General features: G+C 32.7%; 1 protein-coding gene across 3 annotated transcripts in view; it reads right to left on the bottom strand.

Annotated features, from left to right (window-relative positions):
- Positions 1–22,811, bottom strand: part of CSMD3 (CUB and Sushi multiple domains 3) — a 699,407-nt gene that overhangs the window by 416,876 nt on the left and 259,720 nt on the right. The window contains exons 7-8 of one of the 3 annotated variants that reach the window (XM_009643918.2): positions 14,647–14,955; positions 3,839–3,916 (exon numbers count right to left, since the gene is read on the bottom strand). The exons of 1 other annotated variant lie outside the window; for it this stretch is intronic. In XM_009643918.2, the coding sequence (XP_009642213.1) occupies positions 3,839–3,916; positions 14,647–14,955 (387 nt within the window). The remainder of the gene's footprint in view (positions 1–3,838; positions 3,917–14,646; positions 14,956–22,811) is intronic. One more of the 3 variants, XM_009643926.2, reaches the window with a different exon arrangement.

Genomic DNA, 22,811 nt, shown 5'->3' with positions numbered 1-22,811 from the left:
ATGAAATTTCAGCTTTTAATGAAGCTGATTCATAATATTTGGGGGGTTGGTGTCTCTTGAAATTTTTCTTCTTACGCACACAGAGAGGGAAGAATTGGTTTGGTGCCCTTGAGGAACTCAAAGACCAAATGGAATTGTTGCAGAGGGCTATAAGGAAGATGTCTCAAGTAAATGCTGCTCAAAAAACCTATCAAGCTTAGCCTTTGTCAACTGGAACCACAGTATTTACCCTTCTCTGCCCCGAAAGAGCTGTACCATGACCAAGGTTGTTCTAGTAGTAAACAAAGGCAATTTGTTCATCTGCATCTCTATGCTCAGGGGATTTGGAGGCCAGGAAGGCTCTTCCTCAGAAGAGTAGGAAGTAATCCGTATTACTCGGTTTCAGTTTTTTTCCTCCCCAAATACTTGTAGGTGTGATGAAAGCATATTAGCCATAGAAACCCAAGTTCCTGCTAATGTTGGAATATATACCTCACTGAAAATTACAGTACCATAAACCACATTTCACAAGGCCATCTAGTAGGAACTTGTTGGAAGAGCATTTAGAATGAACTGTCTCTGAAATATCTGTGTGCTTTTATATAGTTCCAAAGCCTATATCAAGATGTGAGAGATTCAGAATCATCATAAGTAGCCCGTATATATATAAAAGACCTTAAAACTTTCAGTAGACAGCTAAGATTCACTGAGCAATGCAGGAAGGGAAAGGAAGTATATTGGAGAATGAGTAAAGAAAAAGACAACTTCTTGTTTTTGTGACTTTTCTGACATTAAACCTATGTTAAAACTATAGGTACAAACTTATTCATGATGCCTGATAATAATATTAAAGAAATTAAAATAAAATGATGCCATTTTGGGACTGTATCATATATCTGTGCACATAGAAGAAATGCTTTACTATAAACAAAATAAAGAAAAAATATGATTTAAACAGAACTTCTTCTATTTATTATAATTCGTGTTTTAATAGTTCAAATAATTATTTTATTTTTGCACATTGTCTTTCACTATACACAGGTAACAGAGTGAATATTCATATAAAAAAAAAGAATATTCTACTGGATTTCAAAGCACAAGAACTACCATATACTTCAGTTTTTACCAAAAATGGAAGCTTGAAAATCCTACTGTTTTTTGAAATCTTCTGTATAAAATTCCACTCTTGAAAGTACTCTATGAAATAGATTTTTAAATTATAATTTATGGATTTGTTAATATTCAAAAATAGAAATATAAAAGTTTATGTTAAAGAAAACCAATAAAATAATTACAGTGTCAACATTAAAATAAGACATATACCACAGTAAAATTTCAGAAGAAAAAGTTATAAGTAGGAGTCTTTAAGCTTATTTTTTATTTGATCCCAAATCAGAAATGCATTTAAGACAAACTTAAATCCATTCTCATTCCTGTTAAGTGCTTTGCAAAAAATAAATGCACATTTTATTATTTTTTGGGTTGACGTTGTTTTTCCAGACATAATGCTTGATTTTTAAGTCTACCGAAATACAGCTCTGTATAGTTCCCCAGATAGCTATCTTTCTTTCTTTATCTCCTTGTTTGCTTGTTTGTTTTACACCCCAGATACTCATATGACAATAAGCAATGAAAAGGTTTCCTCTAGTAAATTAAAGGCTCTTCTAGGGAAAGCATTCAATCATGGTCTGGTCATGAAACTGGGAACAAGAAATTCCAGAGTTCTAATGCAGACTGAAACAGGTCCCCCAATGATTTTTTTTTTTTTTTTAATCTCAACACTTGCAAAATGAAATTGATGCATACTTGTTTCAAAGTATATCATCATATCAAATATTATCTTTATGGCTTTACTATGTACAAATCACCTATGTATTACTGTTGAACGTTATATACCTGATACATTCAAAAAAAATAAAATAAGGAAATGACATACACATGAGAAATGTTAGATTATAATTTCTAAAGACATTGCTAATACAAGGCATAATGTAAAAGACGTATTCACTTATCCATATTTTATTGCCATTAACAGTTGAATGTTGGTCACCCTTTTTCTTTAAAGGACCCTAACTGTCACTGTAATGCAAGTACAGATCCATCTGAGGCCATATTGGGAATTTTATCTAAAGTCAACAGCTAAATACATAGGCTTTTCATGAAATATTGCCTCTTCAATTTCCTCAGCTACCAAAGTCACTAGCTAACCAAATGCTAGATTACAACATAAAAACTTAGTTATCTATTTATGATAAAATTATGATAACTAAAGGTACAAATGATCAAGGTTTTCACCTTCACTTATTCATTCATGTAAGTAATCTACTCTGCATAATCAATAAAACAAGATACAGAAGTTTTCAGCTTTACATTGATTATCATAACATATGAAATTATATAAAGACTTTCAAAAATATATTGATAAATTTCATCATTAATTTGATAACAGTCACCTTTAGATATCACAAGTGTTAATGTTTATATAGTGGAATATTTAATGATTTGTACAAAATAAATTTATTGAGAGACAGTCTGTTTTATCAACCATTGTACTCTTCTCATTTGTAACTATAAAAACAGATATGGACCATCAGACAGAGACTTCAGTGAAGTACCTTATAAATACTACTGTAATTATCTTACTGTTGTAAGATAATACTTCTTGTTGTATAATCACTCTACTTTCTAGCCAACCAATATGCATAAAAAGAATACGTGTTTTTAAGTATCTTGATAGAAGTTTTCAAATAAACCAGAAATGCCTTAAAGAATTATTTAGGTGATGCAGTGTACAGAAAAGTTGAGTATGGCAATGTTCTACATTACAAGAACTGTAGAAAAGTGTGTTTTGTCTTATTTTTCTTACTTGATAAACTATAAAGGGTCTTTCTGTTTGAAGACATCTTTTTATAAAAAAAATCATGTCTAATATGTTGACAGTTTAAAATCTAAAACTGAAAAATGAATTAGAAGTTAAGCCAAGTGCACTGCTAAATCGCGGAAACTGAATCCATCACTGACACTTTAAACAAAAAATCAGCATATATGTCCAACCTAAGGAGCTTTGAAAGCAACTCCTTTCACTCCTGTGAAGAATAATGAAATGTAGTATAAGCAGACATAGGTTAAGCAGTTAGTCCATCTTTATTTTAACAAATGACTTCTAAATATTTAAAATACAGTTCTAGTCCAAAAGGAACTCTATAAAAATGGCAGGTTCTTTTGCAAAAAATATCCTCTTCAAAATACCTGTTTAATTTATGTTAGAAAGTTCTCTGACTTCTCCTTATGAAATAATCAAGACTTGCTCTTGTAAGATGCTGAGCACTTTCAGTTTCTGTTTTCTGTAATTAAAATTGAAGGCACTGAGCATAAGAATTTTTAAAACTACAGTTAGTTAATCAGTTCAAAATGTCAAAGTTAATGAAGAAAAAAAAATTCAGAAAGTGGCCTCATGTGTGTCACTTGAAAAAAATATGTGGTTGCACATTTGTAAATGAAGATAGGCTTTGGTTTGAACAGCCTTTTCTTGCTACCACTAATTTTCAATTAAAATAATGTATTTCCTGTTCACTACCAAGATTTCAGCTGCCACCTGGGAGGATGGATATTTATTTCTTTGTAAATACTGCAAATTTCATGTGAAATTACTGATAAAATAACATGTCATTCTACAACGCCAGATTTATAGAAATCCCGCCTTTAGAGTAGAACCATATTTAAAAATTCACCATGCAGACTGAAGAAACACCTTTAAGTCAGAAATACATAAACAATTTTAAAAACACACAAACAACACAGACAGCACAAACTTCACTCTTGCACTAGAAAAAAGTAACAAAAAAAGGAGTACACTCACAGATAGAAAACTTGTTGCTGTTGTCTTTCCCTGGAAACAATTTAAATCCTCTAGATTTAAAATCTATGGCCTTTTTCACTAGTTAAAAAAACAAACAAAAACACATATCAGGCAATACAGTCTAAAATATTTCATATAATTTGACAAATTTTATCATGGTAGTATGTACAAATTAAAGTACCAGCTACCTAAGAACTTCATATTTTGTACCTTTGGTGGAAAACAATTTACAAAAACAAGTATTGAGACTAATTTGTGCACCTGACAAAGGATAGAAGTGAGGTTTGTAACTTAATTTTTTGCCCACATAACCAAGAAAAAAATTATGGCCAAAAGTGTTATTTCCATGCACCATATAGTTCTGTAATACTTTGTCATACATTTATGGAACCTGGAAAATGGAAATAATGATAGATATGTTTGCTCTAAAACATTTGAACAGTCTAATCTTATCCAGTGTTTCTTCTGTATTAAGAAATAAGTAGAACACTAGTGCTTATCCACAGTTCCTTCCATTAAAAAAAAGAGAAAGAAGTACAGAATACTATCATATCTGTCAATTAAAAAGTCAGCAATCTTTTAAAAGAAAAGATACTATGATGGGTTTTTTTAAACAGCTTACTTTTTTGTGAAGTTTTAATTCTATTATTCTTGCCAATTATAGAGAATTTAACAGGATAAAAAAAAAGAGTTGCCCATGACGTTATTGAAAAGCACACTGAAATCCAATATATATTCTCAGATCTGAATTCCATAAGCATCCAAGCAATACAGGACATATATTAATCCATATATATTCTGAAAAGGTTTAATCAACAGTAGAAATGCTGACATATTTTTTGTTAAAATATTTTGCTTGTTACTTCAGATTTTAAAATTTACATTAAAAGACAGTATTATATTTGGGAAAAAGACAAAACTGAGGCAACAGCTAAAAAATTATGATGTTTTAGTAGACAAAAAGTCCTTTTAAAAGTAACACATCAGAATACATTCTAAAGCTCTCTAGGCACCCAGATTACCTCCCTATTCTGAAAGTATCTCTACCAGTTGTTTTCAAAATCTACCTTAGCTATGCTCCTAGCTTTAGTACAGAAGAATAATTTTTATTCAGGAAATACTGAAACTTTATTATCTGTGTTTAGATTACACAGACAAAACAGAAATATTTTGATCACAGGAAAAAACACTGCATTATTACAATAAGCATACCACGCTAATTTTCTGTTTTAACTATAGAGACTTGGATTAAAAAAAAAAAAAAGAAATACAGTCTACTGTTCTGCTGTTGGTTCTGCAGCTGGTCCTCCTTCTAGCATGAAAATTGTTATTTGCAAAAAGTGTGATATGGAAGATAGTTACCTCTCACCTCACCCCTAAGACCACCATTGAAGTATTTCTGTAAAAGCCCTTATTTGTAATAAAGGCAGTTAATCCAAGCAAACCATGTGGCCTTAATGTATTTTTGTAGAGAATAAGGCAAAAACGGCACAAAAAAAATTTGTCTTTCAGTGATTAAATTAAGTGTCTTTTTTCTCCAATACACTCTACCAGTGAGAAATGAACCATACATAAAAATGGACCAGCTAAAAAATTTACATTTTAATTATAGGTTAATTTTAGGTACATTATACCCAAGTGACTTTATAGATTAAATTTATTTAAAAACTATAAAGAAACAGATGTTGTATGTTGGCTGAAAGCAAATACTGCTGATGAAGACAGCAGAGATTAAAAGAACTAAATCTAAGGTAAGTTAACCTGAGAAGGTAGACAGTACATCATCAAAGAATTTTTCTGCACCTGTTGACTTATACAAAATCAATGAATAGTCAAAGAAACCCTTACATGAGGCATAAACACAAAAGTAGCAAAATACTACTGAGTTTATTAAATAAAAGTAATCATTACCATGCAAGAGAGCAGAAGATTCATGAGAAAATAAGAATTTATAGGATAGATATAGGATGTGATGATAAATATTTTTACACTTCTAAATACATAGAGGTTTTTCTCTCAAGAGGCAAAAGGTAAATTTCCTTGTGTATCATCATAATGTAACCTATGAACATCACTAATGGTTCTGGAAAATACTGGGAAATTTGCAGGACCATAATGTATCTGTTGCCACAAAATACTGTAATTTTTTTAAAATTTTTTTTTTTTAATCCTTAATACCAGAAACTCCCCCCGCCACCAAATTAATTGAAGTCTGTAAGCAATTATATCCTTAGTGGAAGTCATAAACCCAAGAACTGTACCTTCACACTGTAGAGCCATACTGTAATGTTCTCTCATTGTGTGAGTTTTCTAAGATGCTATTTCTACATAAATATGAACGTGGGAGTATAGTTGTAAGCTTCTTTTGGCCTTCTCTTACTATCAATGTAAAATAACTCTTCATGAATCAGAAGATAGGCCCAGCTATTCTTCCAACACCTATGTAAAATGGGAGTGGACTCGAATACATGATCTCAGATGCTGGGATGGGTTTAAATCCTCACATTAGGGAGATGTTTGTCCTTTATTTTCAGAAAACATCATAACACATTTAAGAACAAGGGCTGGTTTGGGGGTTTTTGTTTCTACTCATCCTCAAATATCTGAATGGCATATCCATAGGTCTACGTACAAAAGAAAGAGTTCACAAGATCTAAGGTGGAACTGAAAATATTTACAAAAGTGTCTTGGAGAACACATTATTTAAAACAATCAGAGATTTTTATAACTATTTGCATCACTTTGCCAAGCTGTTAATATTACTAGGAAAGCAAGCAATTCAAGATTTCTGAAGCATCTTTACACCACAAGAGAAGAATTTTACTTTTAATTGGTTTGTATGTTGATTTATTGAGCAGTAGTTTCTGAATACACTGTGAAGTAGTAGTTATAGAAATGTATTTGGTCCAAACATGCCATCATTAAACGGTGTCAGACTGCATATCCATGTACATACACAAAAACAACCCCGCCATCACCAAAAACTCCCATACCCCAAATGCAATAAATACATTCTTTAGTACTTGGTAAACTAGGGATTATTTTGCACATGCCAATGTGGAAAACAGTGGGGAGAATGGTAACTGTTCAAAAACATTTTTAACATCCTGAGAATTACACAAGACTAATTTCAAGATGGAAAATTTGCAAATTTCCAAAATACGGAAGCATTAGGGTATATAGCCATGTGAAGGATATCTATTTAAAACACTGAAAACCCACAAATTCATATGTTTATTTTAGTTATGTAAGAGCATTTATGTAAAGAAATTGTCCAGCTTGCTTTGTCTACATTTTGTAAACTTTTAAACCAAATATAAGGTACATTTAAAATGCTGATGACTAAAACACCATGCAAAACAGGAACTCAGGCTGCATTACTACAAATAACTATACAGAGCATTAACCATGGAAACCTGGGCCTCTTCTGACCTTACATACTCCTTTCCTTCGATGTAGCTCAAAGTAGTTCAAATACAGCCCCTCCCCTCTCCTGAACTTTTCTTACTATATATTCACTACCACTCAGATCCTTTCTAAAGTAATGCATAATTGCACTGTTGATAAATTGTTTTTATATTCTGACTACAGAGTATTTGACTTATACCAACATACCGTGGTCAAAATAAGAAACCTGAATTACTGGGAAAAAAGTATGACACATTTCAGAAGACAAACATAAATTATAGAAGTAAACGTGTAATATAATGAACACTTAAGGACTGCAGGAACTGCAAGAAAAAATAAATATAAGGAACAAGTTAGGAGAATAAAATTGACAGGCAAGTATAATAAGATTAATAATACAATTAAAACATTAACAGAACTCATTTCTTGAAGTCAGTATGACTGATTTTCTTTTTCCCTTTCATCGTGGTTTAACCCCAGCTGGCAACTAAACACCACACAGCTGCTCCCACCCCTGCCCCAGTGGGATGGGGAAGAAAATCAGAAAAAAAGTAGAACCCATGGGTTGACATAACAACAGTTTAATAAAACAGCAGAGGCTAATAATGATAATAATGATAATGATAATGATAATGATAATAATAATAATAATATACAGAACAAGTGTTGCACAATGCAAATGCTCACCACCTGCTGACCAGTGCCCCACCCATCCCCGAGCAGTGATCGCCCTACCCCAGCCAACTCCCCCTAGTTTATATACTGAGCATGATGTCATACAGTGTGGGATACCCCTTCGGCCAGTTGGGGTCAGCTGTTCTGGCTGTGCCCCCTTCCAGCTTCTTGTGCACCTGGCAGAACAGGGGAAGCTGAAAAGTCCTTGACTGGTGTAAGCACTGCTTAGCAACAACTAAAACATCAGTGTGTTATCAACATTCTTCTTGTACTAAATCCAAACCATAGCACTATGCCAGCACTAGGAAGAAAGTTAATTCTATCCCAGCCAAAACCAGGACACCTTGCTTCTAATCACGCTTGACTTGACTACCAGATGAAAACTGATCTCCTTTCCTGTGACGATTTTGAAGTGGGAAGATGTCAAGAAGCTTAGGTCATTATTATCAGCTTTTCTCTAATAAAAATCTTTAAATTAACAAATCATAGGTATGGAGTTCATCCACCAAATGGAACATATCTATGTGACTCGTTGCACATGCTAAACAGGTTTTTCCAAAAAAATTACAAAATATTAAACAAATATATATCAGTGATTAAATGCTTGAATGCTAAATAACATCTGTGTTATGCTAATAAGCATTTCTTGGAACTTTTAAAAATATTCTAAAAATAACTTTTGAAAATACACAAATCTTCTTATATAAAAATATTTTTATATAAGTATAAGAACATAAGAATCTTACTGCAAAATATATTGACTTTCTTCAGACTGCCATCTTTGTAGTTCTAGGTTTCACTCATGACAAAAAAAAGAACCTGAGGACATATGTACATTGATTTCCTACATGACTCTTAAAAACCTTTAACAGCTCTTCAGATACCTCTCCTTCCCAGCTCCTCAGTAAACCTCATAAATATTAGGATATATGAATATATTCTCTAGCAAATCCTTGAAAAGTTTACATCAAATAATCCCAGAGCAGCGCTCTACCATTCACTGAATCTTTCAAAAAATACAAGATAAATAACTTTCTTTTAAATCCTTTTGCTTTCAAATGTTTCATTAGCATCTGATACAATTCCTCATAACAAATCTCATAGCAACCTTCTCGCCTCCTACCTTCATAAATTCTCTTGTAACACACAGCAAAAAGAAATGCTGTTTTAATGGGGAACACCCAGTAGCAAGTTTTTTTTCTCCCTTATTCATTTTTTCATGGTTATTGCTCAGTTCCTGCATAAAGTCAGATACCAAAAAGCATAAGGTGAGGTGTAATACATAAGTGTTCTTAAAGAATAAAAGTGAAGGGATAGAGAAATTATAAAGGCTTTATAAGTCAGAAAAAAAAAATAGATCTGAAAACATAGAGGAAGAAAAATAAATTGAGGTATCAGTAAAATGAATAAGATTTTGAAAACAAATAGCTAAGTGAAATCATCAAAACATATATATATAATTTAATCCTCAAACTGAACATACTTGGTTAAAAATTTGCAAATGTTTGGTGACATTTCTGCTCTTTAGAAGGAGAATAGAAATTCAGAGTAGTGAAATGTGTTGGAATCTAAAGTTCTCTTGAAAATAAATGGGATTTTAAGACTCTAAGGAAAGCACTGAGTTTCTTTTTGAACTGCTACATGATGACTAGCATCATCCATTATCCTGGAACTATTTGAGTTTGAGTTCAATAAGCAATTTTTTTTTGTCTTGTTGTCTTGTTACATTGCTTGCACCTTGTAGTCATTTCTGTCTATAATACAGAGGTCTTACTTCAGAAATTTCTTTGGCATCGATATTGCCATAGAATGCATGGCTTCTTAATGGTGTACTAAAATCAATTAAGTCTTAAAAATAATTTCAGTCTTTTCCTCTTTGTTACTTTCTTGGTGTAGTTTTTTTCCTCTGTGACTTTCTTGGTGCAGTTTTTTACTCTGTGACTTTCTTGGTGCCCTTATATACCTGCCCAAACTCTAAATATTCTTTGCAAATATTCAGTTTTGAAGCACAATACTTTATTTCTTCATTTTTCAATATAAGAAATTAAACCACTGTTCAGTTGCCTCCACTGATCATGACTGCTGAATAAAACAATATAGCCAAATTTTATGGATCTTCCTTGGACAAGAAAAAAAGGATGGCTACTATAAATTGTTTATACTGAGGTCATCTTATGTGATCGTCATTCTTATTTATTTCTGGGATAGAAGTCCAGGTTCATTACAATGAAGAACAAAACTCCAGTGACTTGATTGGAGATACTTCATTAACAATCCACTTCATACACCTTCAGTAGTATTTAAAGAATTTTTACACTCGTTTTGTAAAATCATTTAAACTCATTTTGTGGCCCTTTTAAAACCCCCAGAAGTGTAATATCATGTCAACAAAAGTGAGAATCAGACTTTATTGTGTTTGGCACTGATAGATCAAGGATTCTTCTCAATTATATGAGAGAATAGAAACGTCTGCTACATCAACATCACCAGCTTTCACATTTATTTTATTCTTTCTTTGTTTCTATCTTAAGATTTATTTAGAAATCCTTGTATTTCTTGTTCTCTACTGCCACTGAAACCAGACGTAAGGTTCCCATGATTCTTAGGGGTATTTAATTAGAATGCATGTGTACTTCCATATTAAAATTAACATGAATAGAACAGAACAGAACAGAATAGAATAGAATAGAACAGTTCAATTGGAAGGGACCAACAACGATCATCTAGTCCAGTTCAGGAATGACCAAAATTTAAAGCATATTATTAAGGGCACTGTCCAAAAGTCTCTTAGCATTTGGATATATGCCTTAGCACATCTTTACACAGTAAAAATATGCTATAAAATCTCTCACAAGAAAAAGTTCTACAATATCTCTCATGATATTTGCATATACTGAAATAAAATTTCTACAGCCTTAAGAAAGAAAAGATGCAGTTGATATGAATTATAAAACAATTCAATAACACTAACAGTATTACTAAACTCTAAATTCTTAGTGAATGGAATACAAATAGTAGAAAATATCAAAAATGTTGGATTATCCTCTGTTAATGTATTATGATCAAGCTAACAGTACTTAAATACTTAAACAGAAAATAAACAAAGGAAAAAAATCACATTTAATTTCCTTCCTGATTTTACATCTGAAGACAATTGATCATACTAAAAACTGTGATTGCAGTATCCACATGAATTACTACTGAATGCTCAGCACTTGAAGCTTCTGGATTTAACTGAAAGAAAGTGGCTAGGAATTCTTTTTTTCACCCTACTTCTGAACAGAGGAAGAGATACACTTTCCTGAGTTTGAGCACTTGGTTTCCTTGGGACTCAGGATGCAAAAGATACTGTTTCTTTTCCAGCTATCATATCTAAATATATTTTTCATTAGCCTATCAAGCTGCATCTGGAAAGTAAGCTTTACACCCTTCATCTACTCCCTCCTTCTACCAGAAGGCCCCATCATTCCAACAAGAATTCTTCTCACTCCTCTCCCTAATGTTTCTATTTATATATTATATATTATATACTAATTTGTCCTTATTTAAGTTCTCCACACTCTCTCTGGCATTAACTTCCTGAAGCATTTATCTTTTCATCATTTTCTTTTGTACGGTGGGATGATCAGAACAATGTAACACCATTATAGTTCTTTTATTCATCCAATTCAGTCTGAACTCTTTTTAGTGAAGGAACAATAATCATGTACAGTATTCCTTATGAGATCTCACTGTTGCCTTATAAAAATGATACTTGTACTTCCCTACATCTAATGGAAGTATTTCCCCAAACGCATCTAGGGTTCCTTTTTCCTCTCTTGAACACAAAGTCTTCTCCTCTTCTGTTATTTCCAACTAATAAGCTTAGAGAAGATATTCTTCAGCCAGCCTTTGACACAACCTACAGTTATTGTTGAAGTCCAGATAGTAAGTGTGGTAGAGTAATTTACACTTAGCCATTTAATTTTAGGTAGATAGAGACCACTAGTTCTCTCTCTATATATCTTTCATACATACACTTCAAAAGATATCAGTTTAGGAAAAAAAACAGTACTGTTATTGTTTACTCATTCTGAAAGATCTTATTCACAGAACAATCCTATGGAAGCCAACAGTCTGACTCTTATTCTATAGTTATCATTTTATATCAATGTTAATGTATCATGAACTAGCACTATTCTGAACTCACTAGCAACATTCTCAAAAAAAGCCTACAGTGAAGACTACATGTACAGTACATTTTTACTATTTTAAATATATACATATATGATATAGTTTTAGTAAGTTGTATTTAGTATATTAAATTTTATCTTTTCAAATATTCATTAATTTGCATTCTTAAATTATGATCAAGAGCACAAGATAAAAATATATTTCTAAAATGAAACCTAATTTTAATGTCTATTAAATAGATAAAGAATTAAAAAAGGAATTTACATAAAATTCTTAAGTAGCTCATATATAGTTCCATAGTAATTTTATAAGCAGGGTAAGACAGGTAGTTTTTATACATTTGTGCATATTTCATTGTCAAAGAGAGGTTAAAATACTTGAACAGAAACCTACAGGAAACTCCATAGAAACACCTGTAGAATATCTCCCCATAATGGAAATTTCTGCAAGTCAATTAACAATAGTCTCATATTCATAAACATTCCTTCAAAATATGTTTGTGTCTTTGTAATGAGGAATAATTTATGGACGACCCTTACAGGTTATTTAATGAGGGTCAGTTTGCTATGTTTTCATGGCTATTATAAGTATACTATCAAATACTGGTGTTTGCCAGGCAAAAATGGTAATTTTTTACTCAGTATATGAATACTCACTCTAATAGCATACACACATGTAATGTTATGTGGTTATGATACAGTAAAAATATATTTAAAAGCTTTTATATAAAGAACACTAGCAAAATCAAGACTTTAAATGTGGCATGAGGGAATAAACTGCACACAGAATTAGGTGTGGGCTTTCTTCTCCAGTAAGTTCTATACAAGATTGTATGTGGTCTGTGGTACCTTTCAGTACTTGTGGTACTACTTTAATATGTGACAATTAAACACTATAACATTATTATAGCAGTATCTTGGTCTCTAACTTTTCTCTTTTTTTCATAATGTAAGGTTTAGCAGTTTAATATGACAAAGTAATTTAGAAGTATGTGCCTTACCTATACCTGTTATAAAGGACAGGTCAGACAAGAAAAGGACAGCAAGAAAACAGTGGAGAGGGTGTTGTAGTGTAATGATTACAAACAAGAGGTGGAAGAAACTGTATTCATATCACAATTACTGCCATATTTAACTATCGAATTAGTACATTCTCACATCTTTAAATTAGAAGAGATAATTGCAGGCCTTCGGATACTCCTTCGTAGCTGAATAAAAGACTGCTTTTTTTACTTGACCAAAGATATTCTGAAGTGAATGTATAACCACGCAGCCAGTACAACCCAAACTCAACTGTTATATTAATTTATACCAGTTGATAACCATGAAAATGTACTGAAATTAATACAAATGAAACATAAATAGCTGTTTAATGATTTCTATTTCATATGCAAACCAAATACAGTTCTTTTTTTTCAGTTATCCAACTTAAATTGTGTTTTAAATTTCTGCAGAGTTGCAGCTCTGTGTTAGTAAATTAAGCTACAATAACTTATACTTGGTGACTATCTGATCCAGTACGACAACAGATTCTGATCTAAAGTTCTTTGCAAATTGTCAACCATATAATGAGACTTCTACAGATTACTTGTGTTATAAGTGATGATCCTTCTCCATATATTTGTGTTTATAAATTCTTCCTGCACAATAGATTAACATGAAACAATGGATTAGCACACAATAAAAATTAAAAATATATAATAAATAGCATTCACCAACATTAACCTGCAAAATTAAGCTGCTCCTTCCCTGAACTTGTATATGTGTAAAAATATACCACGTGCAATTTGTTTCTGAATATCTATGATGGTTAAATTAAGGCATTCCAGCATTGCTGTTTCTCAGCCTCATGTTTCAGATATTAACATTTACCTTTTAACACAATAAATAATGTTTTGCTTATACTCCAAATGTTCATCATTAGTACTTCAGCACTTAGATTAAATCTTCTGAATAGAGGAACATATGAAAAATTTAGATTTATTGCTTTAATACTTGCAACTGAATTCCCTAGTGTCCTAAACTTTGCTTCATTCATTGATTTTATATTTGATAGAATAAAAATGTACAGATGTTTTAAAAAGACACAATTTTGCTGAAGGTGTAAGCAGGAGGGAGATGATTACAACTGCATCACCAATTAATTTAGAACAAAGCAGCTATTTATAAAGTACATTTTTATGCTATAGTTGATTATGTCTAAACACATATGCAGAATAGATTAATGTTTTAATTTCAATTCTCTAAACTTTCATCAGATCTTACTTATACTAGGCTTGATAGTGAAATGATAAAGTGTCAACAAAAGAAAATCCCTTATCTTTCCCTTTTGTCATTTTATAAATCAAATTAATTTAAATTATTATGACAATTTTATTATTAATTTCATTTTTTCCATCTGGCTTCCCCACTAGAACTCAATTTTAAGGAGATTTAATTCCTTTCCCAATTGGTTCAATTATATTTCCTGAATGGATACCTAACCTTTCATTTTTAATTTATACAAAATATTTTTTGTAACTACATGGGCACAAGTAAAATAATATCCAATACCTCTATGAGTAACAACTGCAAGTTCTTTAGTTCTTTCTATCTGCTCAGCATTTCTTGGTCGTCTTCTTGTGCTTTGTAAATTTGCTTGATGAAGGGAGAGTGCTTCCTTGGAAGTGGCCGACTCCAGAATTGATTTTCTTATGTTCATAGCTTGCATTTGTTGCTCTTCGGAAGGTTGTCTATAGGTGGTCACTGCACTGGATACAGCAACATCAGCAGATGTGCTAGCAACAGTAATAGCACCAGTAGTGGCCGCAATACGCTCCTCTAACTCACCAGTGGAGGCAGTTTTGATCAAAGTGGAAGAACCTGTGGGACACACAGTAGCACTGGATGCTAACTTTTTCTTTTAAAGTGTTTTCCTGATCAACCTAATAGGTTAAATTTCCCTCTGTTTAACATAGTAAAGACAACTGACATGAAAAGAGGAAAGTCAATATGCTTTATTTAAAAATTTGAAGTAATCAGAACATTTTTAATGCTAGTGAACATTTTGCAATTATAGTGATATTACATGTTTAGTTTTAAATGTCCTCAAAAACTTACACTATAAACTTTTGTACCAGTCAGAACGACAGCACACAATTTCCACCCCTGCAAATTCAGTCCCAAAATCAGCATGGCTAGAACAATATATACAACTATATCACTAAAAGGGACCCCGCATATAGAGAAGTGGTAACTGCCCTATCGAGGAGTGAAAAAGCAGCATATATTAACCTAGGTAGTAGGCAAAGCTTCCATACTCCAACTGCTAAAAAAGGCTGCCAAATATGTTCATACATTTGATTCTTTTCATCAAAGCTTGACAGGGCTCTGAAAGCTCATTTAGACTTGACACAAGGCCAAGGGCAGATGGATAGTAAAAGGTACACATTTAAACAAATAATCTAAGCATAATTATCTATAGTTGACATTGGACAAAGGCTGCAACTGGAGGTCTCTTCTATGCTCTCTGATTCCTGTAATAGGGCAGATTATTTTATTCAAAACACCCACCCACAAATATTTGATGAGTTAAAAAATTCTCCATTCACTCACTGCGTGTGAAAATATTAAGTTAACAAATCTAACTTGTCTATTATCTAAAATATATAATCCATGTGAGAATTTTTAATATTTTATTAACCTTTTTATCTTTCCCCATTCCCTGGATTTGGCTGCAAATATTTGGAAGCCCCAAATCTCACCCGTGAGCATTTAGAATATCTAATACAGTAGCAACTCCATCTTGACTGGAATGAATAAATGACTAGGCAATGCATAATAAAATTCATAATAACAAATTAGCATAAACAAAGTTGATGTAGCATGAACTGTACTATGTTATACTAGTATCTTTAAAACATTGCTTTTTTATTCCGTAATAATGATTAAGGGACTCTTGAACAGTCATTCAAATAATAATATTCCACACTTCTCTTTTTATTTGTGAGCTTTCCTCTCACACAGGCTGTCCTTTAAGTGTAGTGAGTGACACAGGAATTTTTGCAGTTAGAACAACCTATACAGTAGAAAATGGAAATAAGACTCCCAGAGGAACTGAGCGGTATAGAGTACCTTTCATGCAGGAGGTATATAAAATGTCTTGACAGAATTATCAAATTTACTGTATAAATAAATGGAAAAGATCTTAATGTCAAAAATACTCAGTCTTGTTAATAAAGTGTCTTTTGTTTACTGCAGAAATTTTAGGCTGAAAATGTTTTACTTTGTTTTACTATTAAAAAAATACTACCATAACAGAATCACAGAATCATAGAATGCTTTGGGTTGGAAGGGACCTTTAGATGTCATCAAGTCCAACCCCCCTGCAGTGAGCAAGGAAATCTTTAACTTGATCAGGTTGCTCAGAATACTTAAGCATTATACAGACAACTAATAAGGCTGTTGTGAGTACCTATTATTCTTCCAATCTTACATTTAGTGTCTCAATATCTGTTCTGCAGTACTGCACTTCTAAATCACAGTGGTGAGTCCCCCTGCAAAACTAAACAACCTTAAAAGCACCAGAAAAAACTCTCAGTTTATGTGTCAGAGACCGAACCAAAAATTATCTCTATGAACTACTAAAATAGACCTAGACATGTTTTATTCTTTATTTCAGAATAAAAGAAGAAAACTGGCACAACAAGTGACTAGACTAGTTATGATTCAGGATACAATAAATTTTGACAGGCTGGTATCAAGATTAGAGCAGAAAATACAAGTGTATGGTCAAGAGATATTCTGGAACAGGATAACATTAATTAAAACAAATTAATCTTATTGCATGTTACATAGTCTCTACTAGTAAAGCAAAATCTATGTGGACGCATCTTTATCAGGCAAACAGATGTACACTAACAGGCAGTCACCTGCTCCCAATATCAACCTCAAAGCAAAAATATATTCAGAATCTCAGTCAAACAGCATGTTAAGTCCTAGTGCTTTAAGGAGGCACAGCACTTTAAATGAAAACAAGTTAAGAGAAAGTTCATCTCAGAAAAAAAACAAGAAAAACTGTGCTTACTTAAAGCTTCAAGGCTTATACATTGAAAATTACTGTACTACTTTGATACAGTGGCAATTTTGAAGGAAAGCACTTAACTTGTTAGGCTTCCACATCCACTTACACGGCAAAAAAGAACTCATACAGATGATCAGTAAAAGGTCAACAGTGTGGTGTTATTTACATGGAATATTTTAAGACAAAATTAATGTTATGTATAAACAATCTGGTAAGTATCTGCTACTGCATTGAATAGTTGCATTCACATTTGCCTAAATATCATTTGTAATCTGTAAAAGCATGAACTTTGATGTCTTAGTATTCTATGAAAACAGGTTTAGACCAATTGAAATACCTATGTTGCATGGGCAATGTAACATACTCTCCACTTCAGTCATCTGCAGTCAAATCTGATATTTCAGTTTGTCAAAGAGACTATTTTAAAAAAATTAATTTCCTATATGATACACAACCCACCATCATTTTCCCTTAATATTCTTGTTAAAACAAATAATAATAGTAAAAAAAGACAACTCACAATGAAAAATGGTACAAGAAAGAAGAAAGGAAGACTGATTTCTGCTTTTTGGATAAAGTGTAAACCAACAGTTTTCAGTCAGTTGAAGTCAACCCAGAGGTAGCTCATCTCTGAATTCACAATCAGCAACTGAGAAAACTTGAGGCCTGAGGAATTCCCAGGCTGCACCATGGAAGGAATCAATAATAATGTGGAGGCAAGAAAGAGTATATGTTGTTTGGGGCATGGGTTCATAAAGAAAGAGAACCTGACCAGCCCAAACTAAAGCAGTCTGAGACCTTCTAGACTGGACAACCATTTTTCTAAGTGAGTACCTGTGGATGGAGAACAGATTCAAATCAGTAAAACTGAGAAGCTTTTATGTGTGAAATTATACTGCTTACGTGAGGAAAGATTTGGAGCGGTATTTACACATAAAAATTTGCAACTATATAGAAGTGGAAGGAGATCAAGCTGATGTTCTACAGAGCAGTTCAGAAAACCGCTCTGAACGAACTACTACTCAAAAGTGTTGTAACTGCTAAAACTTTGGATAATGCAAACATATGGAAGACCCATAAGCCTTTCTATTTATATAGGAGTGGAGGTTGCTCTTGATTACAAGTTCATTTTTAGTAAAAGGAAAGAGGCAAGAGCCTTTGACATTTGCCTGAGACAAAGCTCCAAAAATAGACTATGAATATGTGTTAGATGCACACACTTTGCATATGCAATATGCTACAAGTACACACAGGGTTCCTGTTGTAAACATGATAGCAAGGGAAATTTACCCCAGAAAAACTCGTAATGGAAATTCTCATTTAAATTAATCTAATGGACTAACTTTTTACAAGAAACCCCTGAGGGAATAGAATAATCTAGGGAGATAATGAACACCTTTGCCCACTCTGCAGAAGCAGAAAAATTAAGGCAGAAAATGGTATCCAATACAGTGAAAATGCTTGTATTTGAAAAAGGTTTTTTTTCTTCCCTTTTAGAAGACTATGACTTGGAAAAGCTTCCCTTTAAAATGGGGAATGCTATAACAATGTATCTTCCCTCTCTAATCAGTACAGATATTTAAAATGTACTCAAGTAAGTTGTAAGTAATGTGCCAATACTAAATTAAAATTTAGCAACTTTTAGAAACTGTAGGCCTGAAAAAATTAGTCATAGTTTAGAAATAAATTGTTTTCTTAACAAAAATAATTTCAGAGAAGACAATTTGAGTTTTATGCTTATTTTAGAACCCTGAGCTCTATGCTATGTTAACATGTTGTATTCAATCCCAGATTTAGATGTAGATTTCAGCTGTAGCTTTTGTCTCCTATTAAATCAGAATTGTTTTTCTCTTCCAGTTCCACAAGCTTCCACAAGGTGAAGTATCAGTGATTAGTCAACATGCATTAACACATGATTTAAGAAAGGGGTTTTATCATAAAATTAACATAATTAATTAACAATATTTAATTGAAATTCTTTCTTACAAAATACAACTGAGAATTATGTTTTAGCAGGAATCAAACAGATACGATTTTAATGAAAATTAATTAATTCATTACATGAAATTGACATTATGAAATTATAAAATTACCGTGATTTCAGATATTAACCATCAACTGTACTGGCAGAAACTGTTTCCAGCACAATGCCATTTTTAAACAAAGCTTTGTCATGAAGTATGTTACTGTAATTTCTGTTATTACAAGCCAAATATTGTAATTCCACAGACTGAAAGCATGACCATTAAAACTTGACTAAATTGAAAGCCCGTCATTAAATGTCTGAAATTCAGCTAAAGAAGTTGATTTATAAAGAAGTATTCAGCAAAAGTTTTAAAGATATTTCTAAGTTTGCTTTTATTTCAGAGAAAACCAATGAACAAAATAATGTTCTAATACTATTTATTTGTTCACTGGTTGGTAATACCATGCTGATTAGGAGTGAAACTGATCAAAAAAGAGTGAACATTCTGTAGTGTGACATTTGTTTGTATAACACTGGGATTAAAACAATTTTTATCTACAGGATCATAGAATAACTCAGGGTGAAATGGACCTCAGGAGGTCTCTTGTTGTCATGACAACCTATAGTAGGGTCAGCCATGAGGTGAGATCAGTTGCTCGGGGCTTTATCCAGTCGTGTCTGGAGGAAACCACCTCAGATGGAGACTGCACTATCTCCCTGAGCAGTTTGCTGAAATGCATGACTTTCCTCACAGAAGAAAAGCTTCTCTTTACTTCTGGCCTGAAGAACTTGTTTTAAATTTTGTCAGTTGTCTCTCATCGTCACACCATGCTCCACCATGAAAAGCTGGTCTCTGGCTTTTCAATAACCCCTTTGCAGGCATTTAGAAGCTGCTATTACCTTTCCCATCTTCTCCAGGCTGAAAAAGCCCAGCTCCTTCAGCCTATTCTCATAGGGCAAGTGCTCCAGCCCCCAGCCGTCTTGGTGGCCCCACAATGAACTTGCTCCAGCAAAGAACTTATCTTTCCTGTCATGGGGCCCAAAACCTGATGAACTATTCCAGTCATGGTCACAGGAGTATTGAGTAAAGGACAATAATCCTGCCATTTGATCATTCCTGTTAACATAAATCACGATGCTGTTGGCTCTCTTTGCTGCCAGGGCACACTGCTGGGTCATGCTTAGCTTGCTGCCTGCCACAACCCACAGGGCCTTTTCAGCAGAGCTCCTTGTTATCAGCCAGTCCTGTTGCTAGGGGTTCTTCCTATCCAGGTGTAGGGCTTTACATTTGCCCTTGTTGAGTTTCATAAGATTCCTGTTGGCCCATTCTTCCAGTTTGCCATCCCTATGGATGGCAACCCTGTGCTCAAATATATGGACTGTTGACTGACATTTTGGTGTCATCTGCAAATCCAATGAGATTGCATTCTGTCACTTATTCAAGCTCATTGATAAATGTTGAATAGAACTTGTTCCAGGATAGACCTCTTCAGTACTCCTCTTGTTACTGGACTCTACATAGAGTATGGCCCATTTATGACTATCTTCTAAATTTACATGTTTTTAACTTCAGGAGTGGAAGAACAGATGAAAATTGGCAAATTGTTATAAGACCAAATAAATAGTATCTAAGGCTACTGGTCAGCAGCTATTCTAATTCATTAGAATTAGTTTTGCTGATTAATTCCTAAGAATCAGATTGAGTTCAAAATATGAGAGCAAATAGGGATATTCACTATTTATCATGATAAATTCAAGGTGCAGGACTTTATTAGTCCTTGTGACACAGATGATCCAACCACAGACTCCCAAACAAAGCTAAAGGTCTTTAATGCAGATGACCCTAAATGGGACTCACTGTAGTGAACTGTTAATGAGATCAGCCTGGGATTTTTCTTGTGTATCTTAATAAGAAGAAGTAAGCTATTCTATCCTTTTGAAATGGGTCATTGTGAAAGAATTGTAGACAGCCTTAAGCAAAAATAAAATGCGTATTTCATGAAAGGAAAAAAGAGGTCATTACAATTACATATGGAATTTCAAGAAAGAGTAATCACTGTATGCCATCTTCATTCTTTCAGATGTTCAAGGACTTTCAGCCAAGGCTTATTTAGTATCCTTACTTAAAATTTTCCCAGTTAACTAACTTTGCAGTGACCAGTGCAACCCATTAAGAAGGGGTTTTTTTTGCTAATAAAATGTCTTAATTAACTGTTCTCTTTGATGTTCTTTGTCATCTGCTGCCTCCAAGACTTTCCAATACAGTTACAAACCTAATTAGAAGAATGTATTCTGGATCTGTTAAAGGAATTTTCAAGTTAGTGTAGATGTTATTTGACTCTTTTAACATTTTTTAAAATGTCATTCCAGCCTTATTATTTTCACAAATCTCTTTTTTTTATTCCTAATAAATTTGGAGTAGTTTTACCTGTTCTTAAATTCAGATTACAGTTTTGCTTTTTTGATTTACAAGTAAGTAATAGAAAAGAAAGGAAACCAAAACCAAAAAACACATTTGAGAATATAAAATCAGTATAAATGACTGATATAAAACATTCTTCCAACCAAATTGATTTTCAGGTCTCAGCTATTCAGGATGGAAATAAAACTGTGGATTTAAAGAAATACGTGACTGAAAAAATACAGTTCAAAACAAGTTTCTAGACCTCAGTTCAAATAGTCAGTGATCCCTGGATTTATCCAAATAGCAAAGACTCCAAAAGCTGTCTAGACAGAAGTTTAATATGTGTACTTTTTGCTTACTTTTGTTTTCATGTTGTTTACAATTTGTGTGAATTAATACAGAATTTAATTTTTATTTCTTTTTGGTACCAGAAGGCACTTCTTTGCATTACTGCATTTTCTTATGATTTTTTTTACTTGCATTGTTTTTTTCGCTCTCTTTCTTCAACCTCTTTATTGTTATTTCTTTCTTCTTTTTCTCTCCATTTTTACATTACTTTTAAATGTTAATAAACTGCTGCAGTAAGACACAGACCAGAACTGTCTGAAAGTAACAATTAAGCATTGACCAGAAATTTTCAGGGATGCAGGAGATAGATAAAGATATTTGTCATCCTTCAGTATACACAAATGCATGTCTATGATTTTCCAGATACTTCTCTCAGTGAACTCACGATCAGCTGAAATTTTTTTTAAGTAGATATTGAAAATGAGATAATTTATGTACCTTAATTTTATCAAACTGATTACATTTGAAAATCTGAATTTTTATCCAGACAAAAATCAACCTTATCGTTTTTGTGAATACAGAAATGCCAGACACCTTAACATGATTTATCTCCCCTCCACTAAACTCAGGACACAGACAGAGAACTACCACTTTTTTTTTTCTTTTACATGTATCTTTCCAAAGAATAGATTCCATTCCAGTAAGATAAGTTTGTTTAATAGAAAAACAATATGAAAATGACCAACATAGGCACATATATGGATACTGTTTTTCAGATAGTTTAACCTCAGTGAGAAAATACTTTTTGAAAGGCCTATTACTTTTAAGAAAAAACAAACTTTAACACAAATGAATGTTTTTAAATGAGAAAGCAGTGATTTGAAATATGAAAGAATTATTTACATCTGTTTCATAGATACAGTCATGCTTTGCTTTCTTCTCAAAAGAGGTGCACATCAATGTAAGATAAATCTGTGGAATCCACCATAATCATACAA

Source organism: Egretta garzetta, unplaced genomic scaffold, assembly GCF_000687185.1.
Source record: "Egretta garzetta isolate BGI_Z169 unplaced genomic scaffold, ASM68718v1 scaffold240, whole genome shotgun sequence".
Lineage (NCBI taxonomy): Eukaryota > Metazoa > Chordata > Aves > Pelecaniformes > Ardeidae > Egretta > Egretta garzetta.
Note: the sequence above shows the minus strand (reverse complement) of the source record. Positions and strands in the feature narration are given on the sequence as shown.